At 40.7% G+C, this 26,553-nt stretch overlaps 1 protein-coding gene across 23 annotated transcripts in view; it reads right to left on the bottom strand.

Annotated features, from left to right (window-relative positions):
• Nucleotides 1-26,553, bottom strand: part of Adam22 (ADAM metallopeptidase domain 22) — a 229,000-nt gene that overhangs the window by 85,270 nt on the left and 117,177 nt on the right. For all 23 annotated transcript variants that reach the window (XM_060373788.1, XM_060373789.1, XM_060373791.1 and 20 more), the window contains exon 5: nucleotides 2,322-2,404. In XM_060373788.1, coding sequence (XP_060229771.1) covers nucleotides 2,322-2,404 — 83 coding nt within the window. The remainder of the gene's footprint in view (nucleotides 1-2,321; nucleotides 2,405-26,553) is intronic.

The following is a 26,553-nucleotide window of genomic DNA, read 5'->3' as shown; positions in this document are numbered from 1 at the left end:
TCAAAATGAGACTTCGAAAGGAAACTGCAGTCATTCTTACAAATTTCCACAAGAGGGCAATAAACTTATATTTCATTTTCATTTTTTTTTTTAGGTTCCCATAGTTACAAGATTTTGTCATAATATCAAACATACATGGATCAAAATATTGTCTATTAATCCTTTGATTTTGTATAAAAGTCCCCTTGTAGACTCTACAAAAAAGGCTTAGTAATCTAATTTTTCCATTTTATTTTCTTCAAATAAATGCAGTAAATCAGAAACTTGAATAAACCTCTTTGTTTATATACTTGGTCATTTATAAAAGATAAATTATGCATGAAGTGATGCAGCTTATATCTAAACCATTATGGCTGAGACAGCTTATTTCTTTTAATATTCAGCAATATCTCTTCAAAACATTGCTAGGAGCTTGTGTTCAGAAGTAAAATCATGATGATAATAGTTTAACAATAAAAGAAGTACAAAACATGATTATACTATCTAAGAAAGCCCAAACACAGTTGTACACAATCTTGTCAGTATGTGTAGACATATCATGAATTTTCCATTTATTTCATTTTGGTTCGTTTTAAGTGAGTTTTTAAATGTAGATCTAAAATGTACTGAGTTAAAGCAATGGAGGCAAGATCCAGAAAGGCACTGTTCACACTTTCCTTAAATGACTGTGTAAGGGTAGAATCCTGCTATTGTTCCCAGATTCTCTTTCCATAAAAGGGGCTCAGACCATCCCCCTGTTCTCACAACACCCTGTCCGTTTGGGAAACGTGGAAGCAAAGCAAAAAGCAGTGAGCATGATGTCCACATTGTGACTTTGCTGAGACGCTAACTGTAAAAGAGAGATGGGAAAAGCCTTCTTATTTTCCTATCACTCCTCCCTCCAACACATATTTGTAGTCATAAATGCCAGCAAGATCAAACATACTATCCCCAGCTGACAGCCATGCTGAGACAATCTATACCAGTTTTACTACGAAAATGATTTCAACCTTGCTTTCATCTGGTAAGAAAATCAGGGCCCTCATCTAATAAGCAAAGGCGCCATGTCTGAAATGATCCTTGCTCAAGTGGCGTATGTAAAATAAATATCCATTTATTTATAAGTGCGAGGAAGGTTTTGCATTGTACAGGCACACAGCCCACCTCCTCCACCTTACCCTAGCAAGCTCTCCGTCTACCTATCTAACATATTTCTTCCCAGAGACCGGCTAGAGTGTTCAGACTCTACAGCCTACCTCATTCCATTGCCATTGTAGACTTAAGACCTAACATCCGCTGGGAGAGTCTTTCTAAGTCTGCCACAGGGCCCGCTCAACCTTCTGCAGGTAGTACACCTTCAAAACCCTCATGCTCTACCTGCCCTTCAGTGCTGATCCTCAGCTTGCATTTTTCTTTTCTCAAAGAAAACAAATACAGCTATCAGGTTCCACAAGATGAAACCGGGCTACATTTGCCCTGCACAATACACTGAGGTCTCGGGACTCAGAGATGTTAAAATTGCCTTAACATCTCTAGTGCCTCGTCCACCGCAGATGCCCAGTGATAGTTTCTTAGATGGAAAAGGCTACATGTCTAACTCACTACAAAATTGGTATCTGCCAACCAAACTTTAAAAAGTAATGTATGTCCTAGCTCACAATGTGACCAAAAAAAAAAAAAAAAAAAAAAAAAAAAAAAAAAAAAAAAAAAGGTAAAACAAGCCAGAAGGGATTGAGTGATTTGAATGATTTAGTCTCTCTAGAGTGCTTGGGGATGGATTTGTAGTCTTCCAGAGGCCATGAAACAAACAGAAATGGCCCCGTGAGCTTTGTCACCATGGACAGGATAGGGAGAGGTATACTCCCATGTTCACCGTCAGCAAACATTCCGTGCTGTGAGAGTTGTGGTAAAGGAAGCAGGAAGGACAAACTTGTTCTGCAGAGCATTCTGGGTATGTGTGTCCTTCCTTAGCTGCTGTGGGTGCCTGCTGAAAAGGTTCTTCTGAGGTCCTCCGCACCCGGTTTTTGGGCAGAGAGCCAGAGATTTTCATCTGCTACAATTTCTATCGCTCCGTGAGACTACACAGACTTAGATCAAGGAAATGTGGGGGGCTGAATTGGTTACAAGGGGGCTAATCATCCCCAGGAACAAAAAAACAAAGTTACCCAAGCCACTCCTGTCTGAATCTGGATGAAACTAGAAAAATCTTTCAAGTATCACGGTGTGACAGCAGAATTTCAAAGCCTCTGGCTTCTGAAACGCTAAGACACTTCACTAGTACATTAAACATAAAGAAAAGTTATTGAAATAGCAAATGTATAAATAATTTATGTGGCACTTACTGGAGTCCATGGCAAGTTGACAGGGCAACAAATGAGGCAGGGTTTCCTCGGATCTGGCCCTGGTAGTAACAGTGTTCTCCTCCCTGGAAACATAAAAAGAGGACATGAGCCTGGCCACTCGGACACCCTGCCGCAAAGTCTCTACCGAAGGGTTCTCACATTATCACATTATCTCCATAGATGATGCTCTGCACAGCGTTTCATCACACAGATTGGCATGGTTCAATCAACTCCAACAGAATTATTCATAAATGCGCCTACCAAATAGACGCCAAAGGAAAAGGCAAGGTAATAAAGACGGACTTCACTTTGCTTTTATGCAGGCACTACCAGATGAGCCAAGAAACAGATGCCGAGATAAGTGGGTGGCCCGTGCACCAGATAGTTTTAACAATCTACCTCCCAGTTCTGAGAGATTCAATTTTGAACAACAATGAAGTGGCAAGTTAACATTCAGCTGAGCAAAAAGAAACTGGATGCATTTGATAGTCATTAGATTCTTGTGATGCCAGAAAGTATCAGTTTTTATGGTGTTCCTGCTAATTTTATAGTGTTCTATCTCAAACTTGGAAATGCTTTCCTGGTAAGCAGTCTGGGGTAGAGTTTAAAACAGTTATGTGCCTTCTGTAATTGGTCATACCAATTGAATTCTTCTAAGAAACTCTTTCTTGTTTGTTTGTTTGACAGAGTTTTTCCATGTAGCCTTGGCTGTTCTGGATTCACATTGTAGACCAGGCTGGCCTCGAACTCACAGGCCTGCCTCTGCCTCCCCAAGTGCAAGTTCTGGGGTTAAAGGCATGAGCCTCCACGCCCCACTAGGAACTCATTTCTTTAAAAATGATTGAAAAGGAAATGGCATATAAATGATCTAGCATCCAATGGTGATGTCTTTAAATGTTTGATATTGAGAGGATGGGTCCAGGGACCACAGCAGCATGGAGGGCATCAGAGCTTCTTAGAAATACAAGACCCTTGCCCAGCGGACCTACCATATCAGAATCTACATGGTAACACAGTCTGTAATGATTTATATGCACGTAAACATTTGAAAAGCTCTCCTCTAAATCACCCTTTCCATTGTGCAACTAATTTATTTATTCAGTGGCAGAGAGTTTCTCATTAAACTGATATTATGGGATTAAAAAAAAAGAGTTAAACAGGATGAACTGATGGAATGGATAATGGAAAGGGGAAATGTTGCTTTAGTCTTCTTTAAAAACTAACCCTATTTATAATGCCCAGTGTTTGACAAGTAAACTGATAAGAATAAGAATAGGAAGACACAGCAGGCAGTGGGAATGAAGGCCCGGTGCCACTGCCCATGAGATAACTCCGTAGTAGCGAGGAATGCTCAGTCTCTGTATTTACCAGAAAGAGACGATTATCTTGTTGGGCTGTTGTGAGATTAAACGAGCACAGGGAATAGGGATAGAATATGTTTTGCCATGATAAGCATTCAGCGTTTGCTGTCATCACTGCTATTGTTTTTCTTTCGATTTACACACATAATCTTATTAAATTCTAACATCAGTCTTAAAAGAAATAGTACAATCTTTACAGTATTCAGAAGGCTGAAACTTTTGTCTTTTATTCTTGAGATTATAACATAATTACATCACTTTTCCATTCCTTTTCCTCCCTCTAAACCTTTTATATGCCACCCTTGCTCTCTTTCAAACTCTATGGCTTTTTTTCATTAATTGCTCTTACATGCGTATATGTATTTGCATATACATATGTATTCCTAACTATAACCTTCTTAGTCTGTATAATATTACTTGTACCTATATTTTCAGAGGTGACCACTTGGTATTGAATAGTCAATCAGTGCCATCCAATTGCACTTCCCTGGGAAGGACTATTTCTCCCACTTTCGGCATTCCTCTGGTACTCATAATTCTTTGTGTAGGGCTGAGCCCTTGTGGGCTTATCCCTGTCCACTTTGGTATATCTCCTCCTATTATCATTATTCAGTTCATAGCGAAGCCTTCATGTTGGTGAGTCTTTACAGGTTTAGCCTCCAATATTACTGTAAAAACCAATTCATAGAAAACTCCCTGATCCTCCCTCTCTTAAAAATCTTCCTGCAACATTCCCTGAGCCTTAGGTACAGCAATGTTCTTTAGATGTAACCATTGGGACTTGGCTCCAATACTATGCATTTTAAAAACATCTAACTTTTAAGACACAAGGTTGTCTACCCTCAAATGTGCCAAGGAGAGATGCAATACAAATAGGATGAATACAAATCCTGTATTATTTTCCCAACACTACTTCTGAATTGGATCTAGAACTTGTGATTAATGTACTCCGTGTCTAAGCTTTCTTCTAGACTGAATTCTTTCACACTTTTTCTGCTATTCTACTCTATTACTTTTAGAGACAGGGTGAGTATAAATATTCTCCATCGATTCCATTACAAACGTGCAAGCAAATACATGATTAAAATAGTTCTTCTTTTCTGGACATATCTGATTGTACCAGAAGTGAGAACACTATCTTCATACAGACCACACAAAAAAGTCAACAGTTGATGATATGGCCTGTACTGAAAGGGAGGGTTCTGCTTAAACTGTTTCTTTCAATGCAAACTGTGACAAACCCAAACAAATTTCTTTTTTCAGAGGTCTCAGAAGTGAACAGTAACACATGAAAAGAGAATAAAGCAGAGAGGTGAAAAGGAAAATAATCACAATAATTATGGTATTAGATTAGAACAGAGCAGAACTCAGAAATCGTTATGTGAGGATATATGCTAGTGGAACAGGCTACAAGAAATATTTTATAAGTTATTACAGTTTCTTTTAAATACCCACTCTGGAAACATGCCATTGTATAATAATAAATAGGACAAATAATTTATTTTTTTTTCTAACTTCTAATAGTTTCATTTTATTGGTGAAGATCAAAACTCAAGTGATAGCACATGCTGGAGAGGATGTAGAGAAAGGGAACCCTCCTCCATTGCTGGTGGGAGTGCAAACTTGTACAACCACTTTGGAAATCAATCTGGAGTTTTCTCAGAAAATTGGGAATAGTGCTTCCATAAGGCCCAACTATACCACTCCTGGGCATATACCCAAAAGATGCCCCACCACTCAATAAGGACATTTGTTCAACTATGTTCATAGCAGCTTTATTTGTAATAGCCAGAATTTGGAAACAACCTAGATGTCCCTCAGCAGAGGAATGGATACAGAAATTGTGGTACATCTACACAATGGAATACTACTCAGTTATTAAAAAGAAGGAAACCATGAAATTTGCAGGCAAATGGGTGGAACTAGAAGAGATCATCCTGAGTGAGTTAACCTAGAAACAGAAAGGCAGGCATGGTATACACTCACTAATAAGCAGATATTAGCCGTATAATATAGGACAGCCATCTACAGTCACAAAGAGGCTAAACATTAAGGAGGACCATAGGGAGGATACATAAATCTCATTCAGAATGGCAAACAGGATAGACACCAGTAGCGGTAGAAGAGAGGAAACAGATGAGAGTCTACTATAGAGGGTCCTCTGAAAGGATTCACCCAATAGGGGATTGCAGTAGATGCTTGACACTCAGGGACAAACTTTGGGCAGAGTGCAGGGAGTATAATGGAGGAAGAGAGGGGTGTGATTAGAAGGACATGGAGGGGACAGGAGGCCCACAAGAATATTTCCTTGTTTTTAATTGCTGAGTATTATTCCATTGTGTAATTGTTCCACAGTTTCTTTATCTATTCTTTGGTTGAGGAACATCTAGGTTGTTTTCAGTTTCCAGCTATGACAAATAAAGCTGCTATGAACATGGTTGAGCAAATGTCTTTGTTGTATGGTGGAGCATCTTTAGCATAAACAACCCTGTGCAATAATAGAACTTCTGGAGGTACCTTTATACATGACCTTAAGCTATAATAGGGAGCAATAGTAATAAAAACTGCATGGTATTTGCATATAAATAGGCTGGTTGATCAATGGAATTGATTCAAAGACCCAGAAATAAACCCACACACCCATGCAAACCTACTTTTTGACAAAGGAGCCAAAACCATACAATGGATAAAAAACAACATCTTCAATAAATAGTGGTCTAACTGATGTTTACATGTAGAATAATGCAAATAGATCCATATTTATCACCTTTCACAAAACTCAAGTCCAAGTGGGTCAAAGATCTCAACATAAAATCAGATAAACTAAATCTACTAGAGGAGAAAGTAGGGAAGAGGCTTGAACTCATTGGCACAGGAGATAACTTCCTGAACAGAACACCAAAGCTCAGGCTCTAAGATCTGCAGTTAATGAACAGGACCTCTTGAAACTGAAAAGCTTCTGTAAAGCAAAGGACACTGTCAAAAGAACGAAACAGCAGTCTACAGATTGGGAAATGATTTTCACTAATCCTACATCTGACAAAGGGTTAATATCCAGAATATATAAAGAACTCAAGAAATTAAACACCAACAGACCAAACAATCCAATTTAAAAAAAAAAATGAAATACAGAGCTAAACAGAGAATTCTCAACAGAGGAATCTCAAATGGTGAAGAAGCACTTAAAAAATGCTCAACATGTTTGGTCATCAGGGAAATGCAAATCAAAATGACTCTGAGATTCTATTTTACACCCATCAGAATGGCTAAGATAAAAAACCCAAGAGATGGGGGCTGGAGAGATGCCTCAGAGGTTAAGAACACTTGCTGTTCTTCCAAAGGTCCTGAGTTCAATTCCCAGCAATCACATGGTGGCTCATAACCATCTATAGTAAGATCTGGTGTACAGGCAGAATGTTGTATAAATAATAAATAAAACTTAAAAAAAAAAACTCAAGCGATGATACATGCTGGTGAGGATATGGAAAGGGGGAATCCTCCTCCATGGCTGGTGGGAGTGCAAACTTGTACAACCTCTTTGGAAATCAATCTGGTGCTTTCTCAGAAAACTGAGACTAGCCATACCACAAAATAATTAAGTTAAAAAAATCCGTCTACTACATTGGGGCACAGTTAGATAATTAGGTAATTGAAAACAATTTCCAATTCAGAAAAAAAACAGGAGTCAATCCAAAAACAGCGTATGATCAAAGCCTGTCTGCACAAAAGCCTAACACTACAAATGCAAAGAGAACCCAGTGTGGTTGACTCATTCTTGAGTGTTTCCATGACACTTCAAGAGGTGCATAAACAGGAGCAAGAGAGACCTCCTCAGCCTGGGCTATTACAATTCAATTTAGAAGGATTTCAGTTGGTAGGATACCAAATATTGACAAAAAGTCATGTTAGTGTTATAAATTTATCAGATGCTATTTACCATAAATCCACAATTATTTAAATGAAAAAGTGAGGCAAGCAGGAGATGGCTCAGTGGTTAAGAACACTGGTTGCTCTAGCAGAGGACCTGGCTTCAACTCCTAGCACCTGTGTGGTTCACAACCACCTGTGATTCCGGTTCCAGGAGGTCGGATGTCCTCCTGTTGCCACTGCATGCACATAATACGCATACATACATGCAGGCAAAATATCAATAAACAGATAGATAGATAGATAGATAGATAGATAGATAGATAGATAGATAGATAACAGAAAGATGATAGTCAGATGATAGATAGACAGATGATAGATAGATAAATAGAGAGATAGATAGATAGATAGATAGATAGATAGATAGATAGATAGATAGATAGATAGATGAGGAAGTAATAAAGTTCATTTTCTTTTAATATGTCTGATAATAATTATTATTCCGAACAACAGACTTTAATGCTAAGTATCTTAATTCATTGATATTCTATTATTAATATAAATGAGCAAATCAATAAATTCTATATTTTAAGAAGTACTTTGTGTTTTTTAAATATAGAATTTAAAAAAATTCTATATTTTAAGAAGTATTTTTAAATGATATACATTTAGGATGAAGGTGCTAAAAAGTTATACTGTTTATGGTAAAGAGGAAAATTACATCCCTCACATACACTGTGCAAGCCATAGTTACCTCCACAGGAAAAAGTCTTTTGAGAGAGTTTGTGTATTATATTAGAAATGTACTGTGTTTACAGAATATCTATATATGGATTAAATTCTACTGTCGATCCCAAAAGAAATGCTGCAATCCCCATACTGCTTACAAATGTGCACATTTTCTCTTATATATGAAATGTTGCCTTTTAAGCTTTCAATATGAGTGCTACAATCCAAATAATCACAGAAGTTAGGTACCTAGTAAGAGACCAGAGAAGCAAGGGAGGAGCTTCCATGGAAGAGGAAATAGAACATAGTGTTATGAAGAGATACAGGAGAAACTAGAATGAGAGAGGTAAAGGGGAAGGAGAGGGGAGAGCAGGGTAATGAGGGAATATGGAGAGGGATTACTAACACTGAAAGACTTTAAAAAAAAAACATGTGGAAACTTCCTAATACAGATGCTCCCTAAAATATATACATATATAAATGGTATCATCATATAATGGGGAAGAGAATGCCCCAACTAGGTATCTTATGCCACGAAGTAAAAGCTCCAGTACAATCAATCAATCAATCAATTAATCAATCAATCAAATTGGGTTTTTATCTTGTTGAGTTCCTGTCCAAAACAGTCTCATGGATGCAGCCTTCCACCCCAAATATTACAGACTCTTGCAAAGGCTATTTGTTGCTCTCCGGGAGCAAGCTGATGGTAAGACAATGTTGCTGAAGCCAAAACTTATTTATGTCATCAGACATGGAGAAGCTGAGCTGGTGCCCAGCTAGAAGCTTTACTCCTGGTGATTAGCATTCACTAGAAGGCATCCTGCATGCTACCAGAGAAGAAAAGGAATCATCAATATCACTCAACTAGCTACAAACACTGTGACCTGCAGCAGCAACCAACCTACAAGATATACTGATGCAAAAATGGCACAAACGTTGTGGGATTAACCAAGCACTTTCTGATTGTATTAAAGACCTGCCTCCTGACGTAGAACCCATACGTAATTAATGTGACCAAAAACCTGAGACTAGATAAGTCACAGGCCTAGGAGAAAACCCTAATACTATTTACTCTGCTAAAGGGACATAGCAATAAAATGACTTCCATACCTATAGATCAGTGCCTCGCTCAACTAGAAGGATATTGTAATTAACAAAGAGAGCCTCAACTGGATATCATGCAAATGTCAGAGACTTTGAATTACTCAGCCCTAAACAGGACATCTTCATCAAACCTCTCCCCTCATGGACTCAGGGATCAATGCAGAAGAGGAGACAAAGAGAATGTAAGAGCCAAAGGTAATAGATGTTTCCAGACACAGCGGGACTCATGCTCATAGAAACTCACAGAGCCTGTGGCAAGAGTCACAAGACCGCCCTGTACAGGTTCAAGTCAGAAGTGGACACAAAGTCCCACCCCTAGGAAGCTATTCGTGATGGATGAAAGCTGCTGTCAAGGGTAAAATCTATCCCACCCCCTCCGCCCCAATGGAGTGTCTCTATGCATCACACTCCAGGGCAAGCCCCATGTCAAGGAGTAGTTGTCCAATGCAAAATGAACCCAATGTTATTTTCGTGGTTTGGAGCAGGGAGCATTATTTTTTATCTTATTAGTTTTTTATTTTTATTTTTTTAGAGTTTGTTTTTCTGGATTTTTTGGAAAGAGAATAGGGAATGAACATGAAGTTGGGTGGGTAGGAAGGTAGGAAGAAAATGGAAAGGGTTGAGGTGGGAAAAACAATGACCAAATTATATTACATGGAAAAAATTAAATACAACAAACAAAAATCCTCTTCAATACACAAATGGTTTGATATCATTCACAGCATTCAGCCTCTGATTTGTTCTTCCCTTAAAGCAACCTTGACATCTTCCTATATCAATACTAATTCTTTCAATGATGGTATGATATTCCATTATGGGATCAATAATAATTTATGATAGTCCTGTCCTAACACATAGTTGGATAATTTTTTGCTATTGTAAACAATGACACAACAAACACCCTTTCATGTATTTATATGTACTTGTGACAGACTATACATAGGGTTAATAACTGTTGGCCTAGTCTGCCAAATAGCATGTGCTTTTTAAGTTTCAACTAACTATAGAGACAAATATAACTATACATCTATACATTCGTACTGTTTTATATTATCCATTTTAACTGAGCATAAGAAACTACATTCAGTTTAAAGTTACATGGTCTGGACCAGCAAGATAGCATGGGGAGAAGGCAGGGGCTACCAAACCTGAGAACCAGAGTTTAATTCCACATGGTGTAAGAAGAGAACCAACTCCTACAAGTTGCCCTCTGACCTACACACACACACACACACACACACACACACACATACACACACACAACTATTTGAATCACGTTTTCATAACACTCACTGACTTACACCAGCTTTCTCAAATCTAACCAAGTGTGAAGTTTCTCCAGACCTTCCTCTGACTTTAAAGAGCCAGCTGCTGAGGAAGTAGGTATTATATATCATATATCACAATCTAAGACAGATGTTGCAGAAAGAGGACATTCCAGTGTATCCTCGCAGAGATGAGCTCTTTATCTGGCTGCCAGTCACAGCACTATTTCTTACTTTCATTTGTTCAAGAACTAAGTCCACCATATGCTTAAAACTTTCTTCACACTTCTTCCTACAATAACACAATCATATCTTTAGTTTTGACTAATTAACTAGTATTATTTGAAAGAAAATCTGCGTCATTGTGTCTATTGGTTTATTTGGATAAAACCTTGTTGGAATTTTTTATTCTAGGAAATCCAAAACAATCATTTATTTATAACATTCAAAGTCATACTAATGCTTTTATTAATCATCCCACAAGATCTCAAAAAGATATAATTCTGTATAAACAAGATGAGATAACACAAAAGAAAGTTACACAGTCTGGATATTAAAGTGATTAAAAACCCAGATCAGGAAATGCACTGGAGTGAAGCATCACCATCGAGGCCATTTGACACCCGGATTTTCGATGAAAATTTAGTAATGTTTCCAGCTTCACGGGGGCCATTTCTTTTGAGTGGACACATTCTCCAAAAGCCTTTCAGACTCCCCACTTCTCACAATTTCCCCTCCTTTTCTAGATACTGCATTTTTAAATCTTACTTTATCTCCTCTTCCTGTATTCCTGTTTCTGTCTTATGTAATCAAACAGACTCTGTCTCTTTCAGATTAGCATATGCCTGATATATATTCATAACCCCAAGCGTTCTGTTAAAGAGAGTCACGCCCTGAATCTCAGGCTGCTCACCAGACATCATAGATGCCTCACCAGGGGATTCTATAACATAACAAAATGAAGTTCGCTAAACCTGTGGGGGGGGGTGAGAAAAGAGAAAGAGAGAGCAAGCACTGAGGAGTCCAGTCAGGTCACAGCTTCCCCACTGAGGGATGCTGCAGTGACCCTTGAGCTCTAAATCTCATTTTTTGTTAGGACTAACTCAAAAGCCAGATGTGATTCTTCTTGTAAAGTTTTTTTTTTTTTTTTTTATGTTGGCAAAGAGTAAATTAGTCTGTATGTTGATTTTTGTATTTAATTTTTATAACTCCATGACTGGAAAATGTCTTTATATTTCAGGAAGCCAAAGACCTTACACTTTAAAAAATTTAAAAAGATTGAATGTCAAAAAAAAAAAAAAAGCCAGATGTGATGTACGTTTGGAAAGTCATGAGGATTAAAAAGTTTCAGGCCAGCCCGAGCTACATACTAATACTCATTATCAAAATGACACAGAGATGGGGGGGGGAAGGGAAAATGAGAAGGAGGGAGGAAAGAAAGGAGGGAAGGAGAAAGGGAGACAAGGAGGGAAGAAAGAGAGATTAATTCAGTACACTGACTTGAAGTGCAAAATTATAAATGCCTTGCTCAGAGACTTTCTTTAGTTAGCTCTGAGGTGGAATATGAGTCCATGCATTTTAACAGACACTACATTCTATATATTAAGGAGGGTTGATGGCTCTTGTGCCAGTGTGATTGCTCAGTAGTTAAAGGTGCCTACCACCACATCTGACAGCCTGAGTTCAATCTCTGGGACACAGTCTCTGTGGAATTAGAGAACCAACTCTTATAAGTTGTCCTCTAACCTCCGTACACACACATGTCATGGTGCGCACACACACACAATACACTATGATAATGTTTTAGGACAACACTTGGTCATGCTGCATTTCAGAGTTTTTGGAGGAGTTTTGAAAATCGCAGTGCTGACGCCCAGCCTCAAGTGAATTCAGTTGATATCTCTGGAGATGGAACATGGGTATCACTATGCCGAGGGGCTCCAGGGGCCTCACTGTGGTACAATGCTTGAGAAATTGCATGAGAGAACAGCTGCTCAGTAGCAGTACACAAAAGCTGACTCGGAATCATCCTGGTGAGTTTGGAAAACAACAGATTCCCAGGACATCCCGTAGGCCTTCCATCGGAATGTCAAGAAGTTAGGTCTTGGGATTGTTTTATAGTTGCACAAGATTCTATATGAAAAGCCACATTTGGTACTATTAATCTGAAAACATTTAATATGAAACCACACCATGCAGTGGACATGAGAATGACAGCTCTTTCAGAAAATAAACAAGTGTAGTATTTCCTGGACACTGTTCTTGGTGATATACGGGATGGCAGAGACAAATATTCTCTTTCCCATTTTGACAAGAAGAAAATACAGAGCTCCATCTTAGGGAGGCAATCCTGATACGGGGCCCAATCTCTTTAAATGAGTGATTCTCAAAGACCAGTCCTGGCATCAGTCAACATCATCTTCTTAGAAATAGACATACTTGGGCTGGTAAGCCAGATTATGGGTAAAATGCTTTCCACCAGAGCATGAGGACATGAATGGAATTCCTAGAACCTAAATAAAATGAGATGTGGAAGAGTGCATGTTTGTAACACCATAGCAGAGTGAGGGAGGAGGTGAAGGGAGGCAGGAAAATCCTTAGACACTCATGACAGATAGGCTGGCACAGGTAGGAGCATACAGGGGACCTTGCTTTATATGAGGGGGAAGGTCAAGAGCAACACCCAACATTGTCTTGCTGCAAGTATACACAGACATAGAGAGAGACATTGACAGAGGGAAACAGAGACAGACGGAGATATAGAGACAGGGACAGAGAGAGAGATTGAGATTTGAGTAACAAGCTCACTGTGTGTACAATGATAACCTGGCACTTCCCACTGTTGACCTCTGGGAATCCAGGCTGAAGATACACATACAGGAAAATATTGACAGTGTGGTATCTTGACGATGTCACTATTGCTCTGATAAAAGATCCTGACAACAGCAACTTAGAAGAGAAAGGGTTTCTTTTAGCTCACAATTCCAGGGTACGGACCATCACTGCACAGAAGCTAAGACAGTAGGGACTTGAAGCAGCTAGTCATACCCAAGGTCTGGAGCAGGAAGAGGACGAATACACGCAGGCCTACTGTACAGCATTCACTCTCAGTTTCATTCTGCCCAGGGCCCAGGCCACGCATATGACAACCACATTCTGAGTGAGTCTTCTAGCTCAATTAAGGAAGACCCGCACAGGGGAAACTAATCAAGACAGTGCCTCAGCGAGACTCCTTACCAGCTGCTTCAGAGTGCATGAAGTTGGCAATTAAAACTAACCTTTGCATGTGACTACTGCTAATGTTAGGAGGAAACAGTGACGTCTGTCTTCTTCCTGCAAGGATGGAATTCCCAACAGGACACTAGTGTTACCATTTTTCCTTGAAAATGAAAAGATTGAACAGTAAGGCCCGCTTTCCACATTTCCGTTTTCTTGCAAGACAAGCCCACTGATGTAAACACATATTGTCCATTTTACCGCAGCCAACTCTTTAGTTCTGTATGCTACTAGCTGATACCTTTGGGTAACTGTCTTTGGCACCTCATTCCAGGATATAATTTTGCTCAAGTAGCATTCAAATAATTTTCCTTCCACTATCCAAAACTAAGTAAGTCATTATGGAGTTATAATTGTCTTAAATTTGTGAGCATGTGTGTGTGTGTGAAAGAGAGAGACAGAGAGAGAGAGAGAGAGGTATGTGTGAGAGAGAGAATTGTTGTTTTGGTGGGGATTATTTTATATTTTTATTGATATTTGGCTCTAGGGTTGGCCTCAGGACTTTCTATATGCTACATCCCTGATCTGTACTACTCAATATTTACATATTGATTACATAATATTTACATCATGATTACATGCAGCTGTCACTAGTCAAGGATAGCTAATATCCAAATGTATAAAGAACTCAAAACATAGATATCAAAAAATAACCCAATTAAAAAGTGGGGTACACAGCAGTGTATCAAAGCAGATGCTGAGGCTCATAGCCAAACTTTGGACAGAGTGCAGGGAATCTTATGGAAGGAGGGGGAGATAGAAAGACCTGAAAGGGACAGGAGCTCCACAAGGAGAGCAACAGAACCAAAAAATCTGGGTCCAGGGGTCTTTTCTGAGACTGATACTCCAACCAAGGACCATGCATGGAGATAACCTAGAACCCCTGCACAGATATAGCCCATGGCAACTCAGTCTCCAAGTGGGTACCCTAGTAATGGGAACAGGGACTGTCTCTGACATGAACTCAGTGGCTGGCTCTTTGATCACCTCCCCCGGAGGGGGGAGCAGCCTTACCAGGCCACAGAGGAAGACAATGCAGCCACTCCTGATGAGACCTAGTAGGCTGTGGTCAGATGGAAGGGGAGGAGGACGTCCCCTATCAGTGAACGTGAAGAGGAGCAGGAAGGAGATGTGTGTGGGGGGGGGTGAGATTGGGAGGGAATGAGAGAGGGGGCTACAGCTGAGATACAAAATGAACAAACTGTAATTAATACCAAAAATTAAAATTAAAAAATAAAAAGTGGGGTACAGACATAAACTGAGAATTCTCAGTAGAAGAAACTCAAATGGCTGAAAAGCACTTAAAGAAATGTACAACAACCTTAGTCATCAGGGAAATGCAAATCAAGATTTCTTTGAAATTTCATCTAACAGCTATCAGAATGGGTAAGATCAATAAAACAAAACAGAGCTCATGCTGGCGAGGAACTGAAGTAAGGGAACACTCATGCATTGCTACTGAGAATGCAAACTTGTACAGGCATTACGGGAATCAGTGTGGCTGATTCCCAGGAAGATGGGCATCTATGTAACTCAACATACAGCTTGTACCACTCTTGAGCATACACTCAAAGAACACTTTACCCTGCCACAGAGATGCTTGCTGAACCCATGTTCATTGATGCTCTGTTCATAATAGCCAGATATTAGAAAAATCTAGATGTTCCTCAACAGATGAATGGATAAAGAAAATGTGGTATATTTACCATCTACACAATGGAATATTAGACATTTAAAAATCATGAAATTTGCAGGTAAATAAATGAAACTAGAAAAAAAATCATTGAGTAAGCTAGACCCAGAAATAAATAAATATATATATGTATATATTTATATATGTGATATATACATTTACTATGTGTGGAGTCGATAACAACCAAGCTACAATCTGCAGAACCACAGAGGTTAGGTATAGAGTAAGAGACTATGGAAGGACTAATAGATCTCCCTACGAAAGGGAAGTAGAAGAGATGGTTATGGGTGGATATGGTGGGACTAGAATTGGAAGATCAAGTGGTGAAGGAAAGAGAAGAGGGGGATGAGGGAAGGAATACAGAGAGAGGCAGTTAAAATTAAGAGCCATTGGGGGGGTGATATGAAAACCTAATACAGGAGGAGCTTTGTAAAATACATAAATATGTGCAAGGAATATCAATGAAATAGACAAATGTCAAAGGAGACAGAGTCCCAACTGGACATCTCTTGTCACCAAATAAAGCTTCCAGTACCAGAACTGGGTTACATCTAATTGTTCAAAGAGGTCCATGGTCCTTGAAACAACCCAACTGTTGCCAAGACTATAGGTTGCTCTCCAGAAACTGATGACAAGTCCTCATTGCTGAAGAAAACACCAACACAACTCATAGAACATGGAATGTCAAGCTGATTCTTACAAAAGCCTTCATCCTTACGTTCCAGCAGCTTTAAAAGGACAGTACTCTGTGTGCTACCAAAAGAAAAATGCAAACACCAAGCCAGCCACAAGCCCTCTGATGTCCAACAGTATTCTGCCTGCAAGATAAACTAGTGCAATGGTGGCACAAAGCTTTAGGGAGTAAACAACCAATCTCTGATTTGACTTAAGAGCCACTCCATAAGATGGAACCCATAACCGACCCTATGTGGGTGACCAAGAAGCTGAGATAAGATAGCTCAGGGACCAAGGGTGAAACCAAATACTACCATTCAAAAAATGTAGCAGGAGGATTTTGCAGCCAGTCCTGAAGATACCTGATAAAACAGGGTCAGATGAAAGGGGAGGAGGTCCTCCCCAATCAGTGGACTTAGAAAGGGGCAGGGAGGAAGTGAGGGAGGGTGTGATTGGGAGGGAATGAGAGAACGGAATACAGCTGGGATACAGTTAATAAAATGTAACTAATAATAAAAATTTTAAAAAGAAACTGAATAAACTGTAATTAATGAATAAATAAATAAATAAATAATTTAAAATGTAGCAATAAAATGACTCCTAATGATATTTTGCTATACTCATAGATCAGTGCTCAGCCATCATCAAGAAAGCTTCCTCCTACAACAGATGGGAACAAATACAGAGACCACAGGCAGACATTATACAGAGAATATATAATGAGACATTCAGGAACATTCAGCCCTACACAGGATGTCTTCATCAAATTCCTCCCATCGGGGCTCAGGAAACCCCTTGGAAGAGGAGGTGAAAACACTATAAGAGCCAACGGGGATGGAGAACACCAAGGAAACAAGGATCAACAGGATCGATGCACATAAGAACTCAAGAGACTGAGAGAGCATGCACAGTCTACACCAGAGGGGAGCCTGGAGCTGAGAGGAGAAGTGGACACATACCCACCCGTGAGCCAGAAGCGATCTCCAATTAATAACACTTGCAAATGAAAATTTAAGCTTTCCTAACTGGGTTTCCTGAGGAAACAAGCTACTGTAAAATGTAGACTGCATGCCCAGCATGGCCAACAGAAAATGAACTCAATAGTATCTATCATTGGAGGTTCCTGGTCTTATAACATTATGGCATGGCTTCTTTTTTATCTTATTCTTCATTTTATTATATATATATATATTAAAATATAATATATAAAGCAAGAACTAATCCATTGAAATGGAAGAAAACAAATCAGAAAGAAAAGAGCCCATATGAAACATATAGATGCAGAGACCAACTTCTTTGCCCACTGAGGAATCCCATTTAAAAAAAACAAAAACAAAAACAAAAAAGGAAGCTGTAACACATGTGCAAAGGATATGGATTAGTTTTTGCTTTATCTTCTCACATTTTGTTTTATTACTATCTCTTAGAACTCAGGTTTGTTTGTTTGCTTGCTTGCTTGTTTGTTTTTAATGAGACAGAAAAAGGGTGGATCCGGATGGGAGGTGAGAATGACTGGGATGAGTAGACAGAAGAGAAACTGTTGCCAGCATATATTATGTGTGGGTGTTGGCGGGGGGCTGTTTTTAATAAAAGGGAGAGAAAACATTTCAAAAAACAATGAGTTAAAATGACCTGACAAAAAAATAAAGGTTTCCTTTAGAGAGATTCATGGTCTTCCTCAGAGAGAAAAACCTACAACATTCGAAGTGTTAGTACAGCAAGATTTCCCACCCAAAAGGAACTGACAACACTTAAAAACAAAACAAAACAAAACGATTGTGAGATGATTAAAAGTAATAAGGAAGAAGTTAATGTTGTTAGGAGAGGTTGACCATCACAAGATATAGGCAGATAACTTCCTTAGGAGCTCCTGGCTTCAACAACAACAAGCGGCCCACCAGGGACACAGGGAGCTTAACATCTATTTTTATTTCATTCCTTCCACTGATTTCCCCTGGGTAGTGTCAGTTATGCAAAACAAAGTGTGAAGACTATGACATGGCAGCTCCCTGGAGCTCCAGCTCGTGGGTGCTCTTGGTGACCAATTGCTGGAGTCTTCTGAGATGCAAGGGCATTTCTAGAGATGTGAACCCAGCCTGTCTCCTGCATGAAGACTCGGGCACTTCACTAGACACACTAATGGTTTTTATATTGCTTATAGCGAAATGAAGACAGACCTCTTCTGTATTAGTTCCTTTGGGTCACCCTGACAAAGGATCAAACCTGGGTGGGCTCAGGCAACAGATTATTATTCCTCACATTCCCAGCTCTAAAGTCTGAAGTGAAGGTGCTGGCAGAGCTGTGCTCTCCCTGAAGGCTCTAGGGAAATGATCTTTCCTGGCCTCTCCCTAGAGTGGCTGCCAACACCCTTGCTGCGGCAGGGGTTACCCCGGATCTCTTTCTGGGTCTTCACACCAAATGTTTCCGGGGTGTCTGTCACTGTGTGTCTGTGTCTGAGCTCCCACCTTTGAAGGAGGCCAGTTGAAGGAGTCCAGTGTGGCTTCACAGAAACCTCCTGGCTTCCGGAACATTCCTGTTTCTGGACATGAATGTTGTGTGAATACTCTTCCATTGCTCACCTCTTTAAATACAGCCAGGCATGCTTTTATACTCAATGATTTTCATGTATTTTCCTTCTATAAACTGGAGGCATCTTTTGAAATATCACTAATATAGTATGATAAATCAAAATCTCAAATGTCTAGTCAGCTATTCTAGGGTTTGATAACTTCACTTAACATTGTCAGTTAGGGGCCAGAGGGATGGCTTGGGGATTAAGATTTTCGAAGAAGCAGCAGGTAAGAGGCAAGTTTAAGTATTTTTCCCAGCACAGCTGCAGTCCCCACAGAAGGCACTCAGAGGAGTTGGAGGAGGTGACAGGGACTTACATATGGTACTAGTTTTATCCCACCCCTGACATGTTTTCCTGCACCCTGGCCCATCTTGGTGACCTGAAGTCTCTGTGGTGATTACAGTTCCGGGTCAAGGTTCTGACCCACTCCCACTCCCCCCACCCCGCACCAGGATTCTGTGGAGTCCAGCAACACTAGACACCCCGAGAGTGTCTATGGAGGGAGTGGGAGCCCGGGACACTTGAAGTGGGGCCCCTCCCCTGTGGGAGGCTGCTCCAGGGACCTGGAGTCTATTCCTGCATCAAGCAGGGTCCTGTTGGAAGCTGGAAGCAGAAGATCTCCCTCCCAGGAGCATCTGACAGATGAGTTATTTGCTGGACGCTGGTGACTGTGCAGATGAATCTCCAAGTCGCCTGGGGTAGGAGAGCATCCTGCATCCATGGAGGTTCTGATCTGATGGTCGCAGAGCCAGGCACCATCTTATGAGATGCTGCCATTCTGAAGAGACCCTTTGTCTGAAGAAGAATTGGCCCTCAATGATCTCTTTCATCACGCTCAAATGGAAACTCTCTGTAGACCTTATCATGGAGCAGGGAGCAGACCACTGTTGGCCTACCATAGTAGCCATGGGTACCCAATGCTTCTCCAAAAATTCTGCCTGGGTTTGATGCTACTCTTCCTCCCTGTTCCCATCCCCCCCGCTTCCTGTGAACAGTGCCATGGAAGAAACTCCAGGGCCCAATTGCCCTTTTTCTACCTCCTTCGGTAAAACTCCCAAGTGAACTGGTCTTCCTTTTTGGTCTGTAATTAACTGTCTCAAAGCCAAGACCTCACACAGCATGCACAACCAACGCAACAACCAGACAAGCTGTAAATGTGTATATAGTTGGCACAGTAGCCTGCAAAAGGAGTGAAGGTGATACAACTAAAAGAAAATGCCTTTACGTTATTTCATGTGTTGGGTTTTTTGTTTTATTTTGTTTGAAAGACAGAACATTCTAGCCTGGAAGTCATTGTTAATTTATTTATTTATTAATTTGTTCATTCATTCATTCATTCATTCATTCATTTGATTAGCTTCCGCTGGCTGCTGCCCTAGGATTTTATTGTCATGTTCTGGCTTGCTCCCCTCCCCATCCCATCGTGACTTTTGGACCTTTTGGGGAGATTGGGACTCCAGTGTGGCAGCTCCCTTCTCTGGTGGCCCCTTGCCCCTTGCTGGAGTGGGTCTGGGGTGAGGCGTTGCCAACTGTGTCCATAAAAACAGAAAGGGAATTCGGGCCTGATGTGCCTTCCTGATCCTCTCTGGGGCTGTGTGTTGAGCAGCATGCAGCCTCATGGTTTCACGTGAGCGAAACACTGTACAGGGGAGCAAACACCTTTAACAAAACAAACAAAAAGAGCCCCTACTGACTTCCTGCTCCTGCAAAGGACCTGAGTTTGGTTACCAGGACCCACTCTTCTGCTCCCCCATCCCACCCCACCACCAGAGAGCTCACAATTACTTGTACCTCCAATTGTCAACCTTAGGCCTCCCTGGGCACACACACACAGTGATGTACATAAACTCACAGGAGCACACACACACATAATAAACAAAACAAACTAACAACCTGTTCAAAAAGAAAAAGGAATTCTCAGTCGGGCTGGGGGGATGGCTCGACAGTTACGAGTGCTTGCTGTACAGGTGTGAGGACAGGAAGTCAGATCCCAGGACCCACGTAGGCACTGTTAGCGCAGGGTCAAGACGGAGAATATGGCTCAGTGTATAAGTTGAGAAACAATTGTGGAAGACGCCTGAGTTGAACACTCTCTCACACATACACACACACACACACATTCTCACACACAAATGCACACACACACACATACATATGCACAAACTGACACACACACATATAAACATCCTGACACACACATTCACATATATATATACTCACACAATATACACACACATACATACACACATATATACACTCACATACATTGTCTCACATACATGCACGTGCATACACAACCACCCATTCACATACACACATACTCACACATATGCATACTCTTACACACATACATATACACATTCTCTCTCTCACGCACACACACACACACACACATACACACACATCAAATTGCTCATTTATTTTAACCAAACAATAAAGGAAAGCAGATCTCCCATTCTGTTACTAAGTCAAACAGAGATTCTAAATCAAGAGAAAAGCATTTTTCAGTTGTCAGATAATCATCACACAATCACGGGGATAGATAACAAAGAGCTTCTCTGTAACAAATATCTGCAACAGGAGAACACACAACAGAGCATGTGTAAAGCGCTGGTTTCCATCTCACTGCCCTTCCCCCACACAAGCCACATATATACCACACACCACACACATGTCACACATACATATGCACACACACATACACACACACACACACGGATGCACACACAGAATGGAAAAGAACGTAGTAAAACATATGACATGTTAAATCTCACAGAGGTATCTTTTTTAAAATGGCTGACGTAATTTTGACACGCGTGCAATATCCTAAAATTACTGAAATTTTATCATAAGTCAGTTCAGTGGGGTAGAACTTACAGGCTGGGATTGAAAACTGACTAACAAGTGTCTCTAAAAGCCGAGCATGAGCCAGCCTTGGGAGAGAAGGTGAACTTTGAGTGTGCGCACAGGGCTCACTCACTGATCCTGTTCACATCCATCACACATCTTCATGGGGGGTGGGGGAGCTACATTCTCCGAAACCTGTCACAAGTGAACTTTTCTATCCACACTGCTGGGAGGGCAGGAGAAACCACATTTGTAGCACACGAGCAAGTGCAGTCCTTGTTCATCATCCTGTGGACCAGGATGTATTCTAGGCATGCGTGTTATGCCAAATGTTGAAAACACAGCAAAGCAAAGGGAAGGGCCGCGGTTGACCTGCTGCCTGTGTCATGAGCAGATTTAGAAGCTGGCGGTCAGAATGGGCAGAAGCCAGCACAGATGTAGCTGGAGATCCTCTACACACTGCTACTTTGCCTGAGCCACACTCACTTTTTTTTTTTCCCCATCGGAAAAGGAGACTGGAGCACACAGCAGTCTGTAAATTGTCCGAGGCCTCAGATACTAACAGGCACAATCAGGTAGGTTACCCTACCCAGACCTAATAGTATTCAGAGTGTGTGAGCTTTTCTGCTGCCAAACTACAGATCTGCCTTGAGGTCTCATCTGCTAACGCTACTGAAGACAGTTTTAAGTTGTTACTTAGTGAGAAGGGTAGCACGCCCTCAAAAACAGACCTTACCCAAAGTGCTAACTGGGATATGGAATACCTTGGAATCATCAAACCAACATCCAGCATTTCGGAGACAGCTGCAGGCATGTTCCCTGACATAAAGATGGCTGGGAGAGGAGTGAGAGGCACGTGGATCCGCATGAACCCCTCCTCCCCCTGGGCCACTCGCTCCACTCTCACTGTCCACCCTTCTGGTTTCCTTCTGTTCAGTTTTTACGAGATCCTGAACCAAGGTCTCGGGGGCACCCAAACATGCTGATTCTAATGCCAGGAAACTGCTCCCATCTCACCTGCCCAAGATTCATTATTCAAACTTCAAAGTTAGTATCATTTCATGAAGAATGTCGTGGAGCTGAAGTGCAGCTCAGCCGGTACAGGAATTGCCTATCACGCTCCGGGAGGTCCTGAATCCAGTTTTCAGTGCTGAAGCTTTAAAGTGTCCTCTCTGACCCAGAAGCTTGCCACAAAGTGCTCTCGCAGCCATGTGCACTTTTTAAAACCACTTACTAATTCTGTAATTTACAGGAGCTGGGGGTAAATATTTAAAGGATATCTGTAACTCCTTAAAGACGCGCTTCCCAAGGGCAAGAAATGCACGGCGTGGTCCAGGCAGCTGTACGGACCCTCAACCAGTCTGCCTTCACATTTACTGCAGGGACAGGGATTGCAAACTGGGCTTCTCTCCTCCCAGCCACAAGCCCCTCGTGGTAGTGTTCTAGCCTCTAACGCACGATGTCTGAGCTTTTAAGGGTTTCTTATCAGAATTATCAAGTCCACCTGCAGCTAATTCCTTTCTTACTGCACTGAGGCAAGACTTCTGAGGAAAAAAAAAATCAGCTGGACCTTTGATAAATTACTACCTAAATTGCCTATAAACATTCCAACCGCTCAGTACCTAGGGTACTGAGTCCTTTGGTCTTTACTGTGTGCTTTTAGTTTATAGTAACACTCACTGGATAGCAAGAATTTAATAATGAACAAGAAAATAGCTGTCTTGGAACAACACCAAGAGAAGAGTCAGTCTCTCTCTCTCTCTCTCTCTCTCTCTCTCTCTCTCTCTCTCTCTCTCTCTGTGTGTGTGTGTGTGTGTCTCTCTCTCTCTCTGTGTGTGTGTGTGTGTGTGTATGATTCAAGCTAGCTAAAACAACTTCCTGTTTTTTTATAATTACTCTAATAACAGTGCACTCTGATAAAAAAAAAAAAAAAAGAAAGAAAGAAATTCCCAAACTCCCAATAGGAGACTGGATGACATTGTACAATGAAAAGGTTGGTTTCAGAATTACAACAGAAAAGCTCTTTTGCTATAATTCTATACACAAAACACGATTAGTTGGTATTACTTTGATATATATAGTGATATAGTGGCTGAAAATTATTTTAAGTCTACAGGTAAGATCTTGAATATTAACAAACAAAGTGACTCTTTGGATACGTAATTGGGCAAAGAGAAACATTACACTAGAAAGAAAACATGGGGGCCTTTCTACTAAACAGAGCACAAGCAAAGCTTGGGAACAGAACTCACGCTGACAGCAGCTGTCACTTCATTTTTCTCTACTTCCAGCACTAGGATGCCTGACCTGTACCAACTGGGAATGGGCCAATGGATTTTCTTTAGGGTACAGAGTTAAGAGGACTCGTAATCTTTATGAAGCCATTAAGGTAGCTGATGAATTATACATGGTGATGGCAAGCTTACTTCAGTCCAAAGGGAAAGGAAATTTACCTAATCCCAAAGAGAATTCTTTCTCCTATAATTCAGAGAGAATCGAATGGTGAAACCCGAGCGAGACCTTCCTGAACCACACTGATTACGATATGGTAGAGGAGCATATGTTTGCGTAAGCCTGCCAGGGAGGAAGCGTGCACCCCTTCAAGCCCACAGAGGAGATACGAAATACGCAGATGCCTGTAGAAGGCAAAAAGTGCAGTTAGGACACCGGCCTGGATCGCTAATGCATGTGTGGGGAGGGACCAAACATTTTCTCCATGTGTTTATTACATTTGTGTGGGTCCTTTGTGCTTTGAAAAGAAAGCAGAGGACGGGGGCGGAGGGTGGACATTTTAAAGTGCTTTGGCAAGGATGTAATCAAATCTCTTCAAGTTTTTGGCAAGATGATGATATATTTCAGCTTCATTACCCTTGCTCATAAAATTTCACATTTTCTCCAGATGCAGATAAATGTGTATGTAGGCATACGAAGGGCGTGAGAACGGAGCATGTGTTTGCCATGTGCAAGGCAGCAACATAGCCAGCCACTATGCTCCCCTGTAATGAACAAGGCACAATTTAACTTCTATAGAGAACAAAGAGGAACTAAAAATAACTGCAAGAACAAATGCTTGAGAATATAGGGCATCCTTTGGAGGCACTTGGTCTTTGGAAGAATGGAAATTTTCTATTGGGAATAATTGAGTCTAATCTGAACCAATTACATCTCCACATTATGGTTTACTAAATAAAACTGCCAAAGGAGATGTTACTGAAGTGTTGGAGTCAAAAAATTTACATTTTAATTCCCCTGCTACTATGATTGCTTCCAGAGAGCCCTAGGCTGTGGTGGATTAAAATCACAAATCCTAGTACCAGACTTCTTGACTCCAAATTCTTGGACCAGTAGGTTCAGCCCTCTTTGTTTCAGTCTCTTCAGATGCAAATTGAGGATGACAAAAGAAAAAAAAAAAAGATTGCTTAACACAGAGTGAAACATGTCAACCAGTGTCCAGTTCACAGTAAATACTTGCACTTGTTACTACTCCAACTATGGTCAGTTCTTTTTTTGTATCTCAGCCCAGTTACTAGTATTAGTATCAGGTCATCATGTACTTTATGGGGTCAATATTGAGACAATACGAACGCTATAGTAGTAACATCAGCATTATAATAAGAATTAATTTATAAAACAGAAAATTTGGGGAATGTACAAGTTTGTTGTTGTTGTTGTTGTTGTTTGTTTGGTTGGTTTGGTTTGGCTTTTTTCCCCTCTGGCAAAGTCTCACTATGTAGCACTAGATGACCTGGAACGGACTGTGTAGACAAGGCTGGCCCAAACTCACAGAGAGCCACTGGCTTATGCCTCCTGGGTGCTGGGATTTAAGAAGTGTGCCACCATACCTGGCCTAATCATCATACATTTTAATGTCATTGAATACAAGTGTTTCATTTACTGGAGAGAATGTGCCACATTAAGGGACCACAATACTTTTGTATTAAGCAGGAAAAGCCATTAACTCTTCCAAGCAACAAGCATTAAACAACTGGACTTCTACCTTCCCCTAAAATAAGACTGAGTTAGTAGAATGCCAATTAAAGTACACTCTTTCTATAAGACACTAACTTAGTAATTATTAGCCAACAAATCAGTGCCCCAAGATTCTAATTCACTGATCCTGAAAACAGTTTAGTCCAGCTATACTTTTAGCGAGGATTTAAAATAACTTTGGGGGGAGAAAAGGGTAAAATGGTGTGATTATATTTCACTGTCAATAATTAAAAAAAAAAAACTTTTAAAGGGTAGGAACATTTAGGAGACAGGGATAGAAGGGTGGGGCAGAAGGGGAATTGGGGAAGAGATAACTAATGATAACGATGTTTTTAAAAGCCATATGGAAACTTACTATTTTATAAGCTTTCTGAATATATATACATAGAAAGGATTGTAACTGAATTTATCCCACACTAGGGAATAATACAGCTCCCAGGAGCCACAGATTCCCAAATGAAAACTCAGGGCCAGGTACAGGCTATCTCTCCCCAGGCTGTTGGTCAGAGCTGTCCCATGCATTGCCAAAACAATAAAGGCTATTGCTACTGTCTTTGGATGCCCACCAGAACCTGATGGTGGGACCTTATTGCTGAAGCTACCGCATACATTGGTGTTAGCACACAGAAAAATAAAATTAGAACTGACCAGGAAGCTTCTTCCCCGATGGCCAGATCTCATAAACCTGGAAGACACTACTGATGAGCCAGAAAAGCCAACAGACTAACCCAGCTCTGCACCCTGTGAACTGCAACAATGACTTGTGTGCCCTAAGCCTGTGATGCAGTAGTGGCATGGATGTTGTGGGGTTAACCAACCACTTTCTGTTTGACCTAAGGCCTGTTCTGCAAGA

Source organism: Meriones unguiculatus, chromosome 21 (genome assembly GCF_030254825.1).
Source record: "Meriones unguiculatus strain TT.TT164.6M chromosome 21, Bangor_MerUng_6.1, whole genome shotgun sequence".
In the NCBI taxonomy this organism is placed as follows: Eukaryota; Metazoa; Chordata; class Mammalia; order Rodentia; family Muridae; genus Meriones; species Meriones unguiculatus.
The sequence above is the reverse complement of the archived record's forward strand: the minus strand, read 5'-3'. Positions and strand labels throughout refer to the sequence as shown.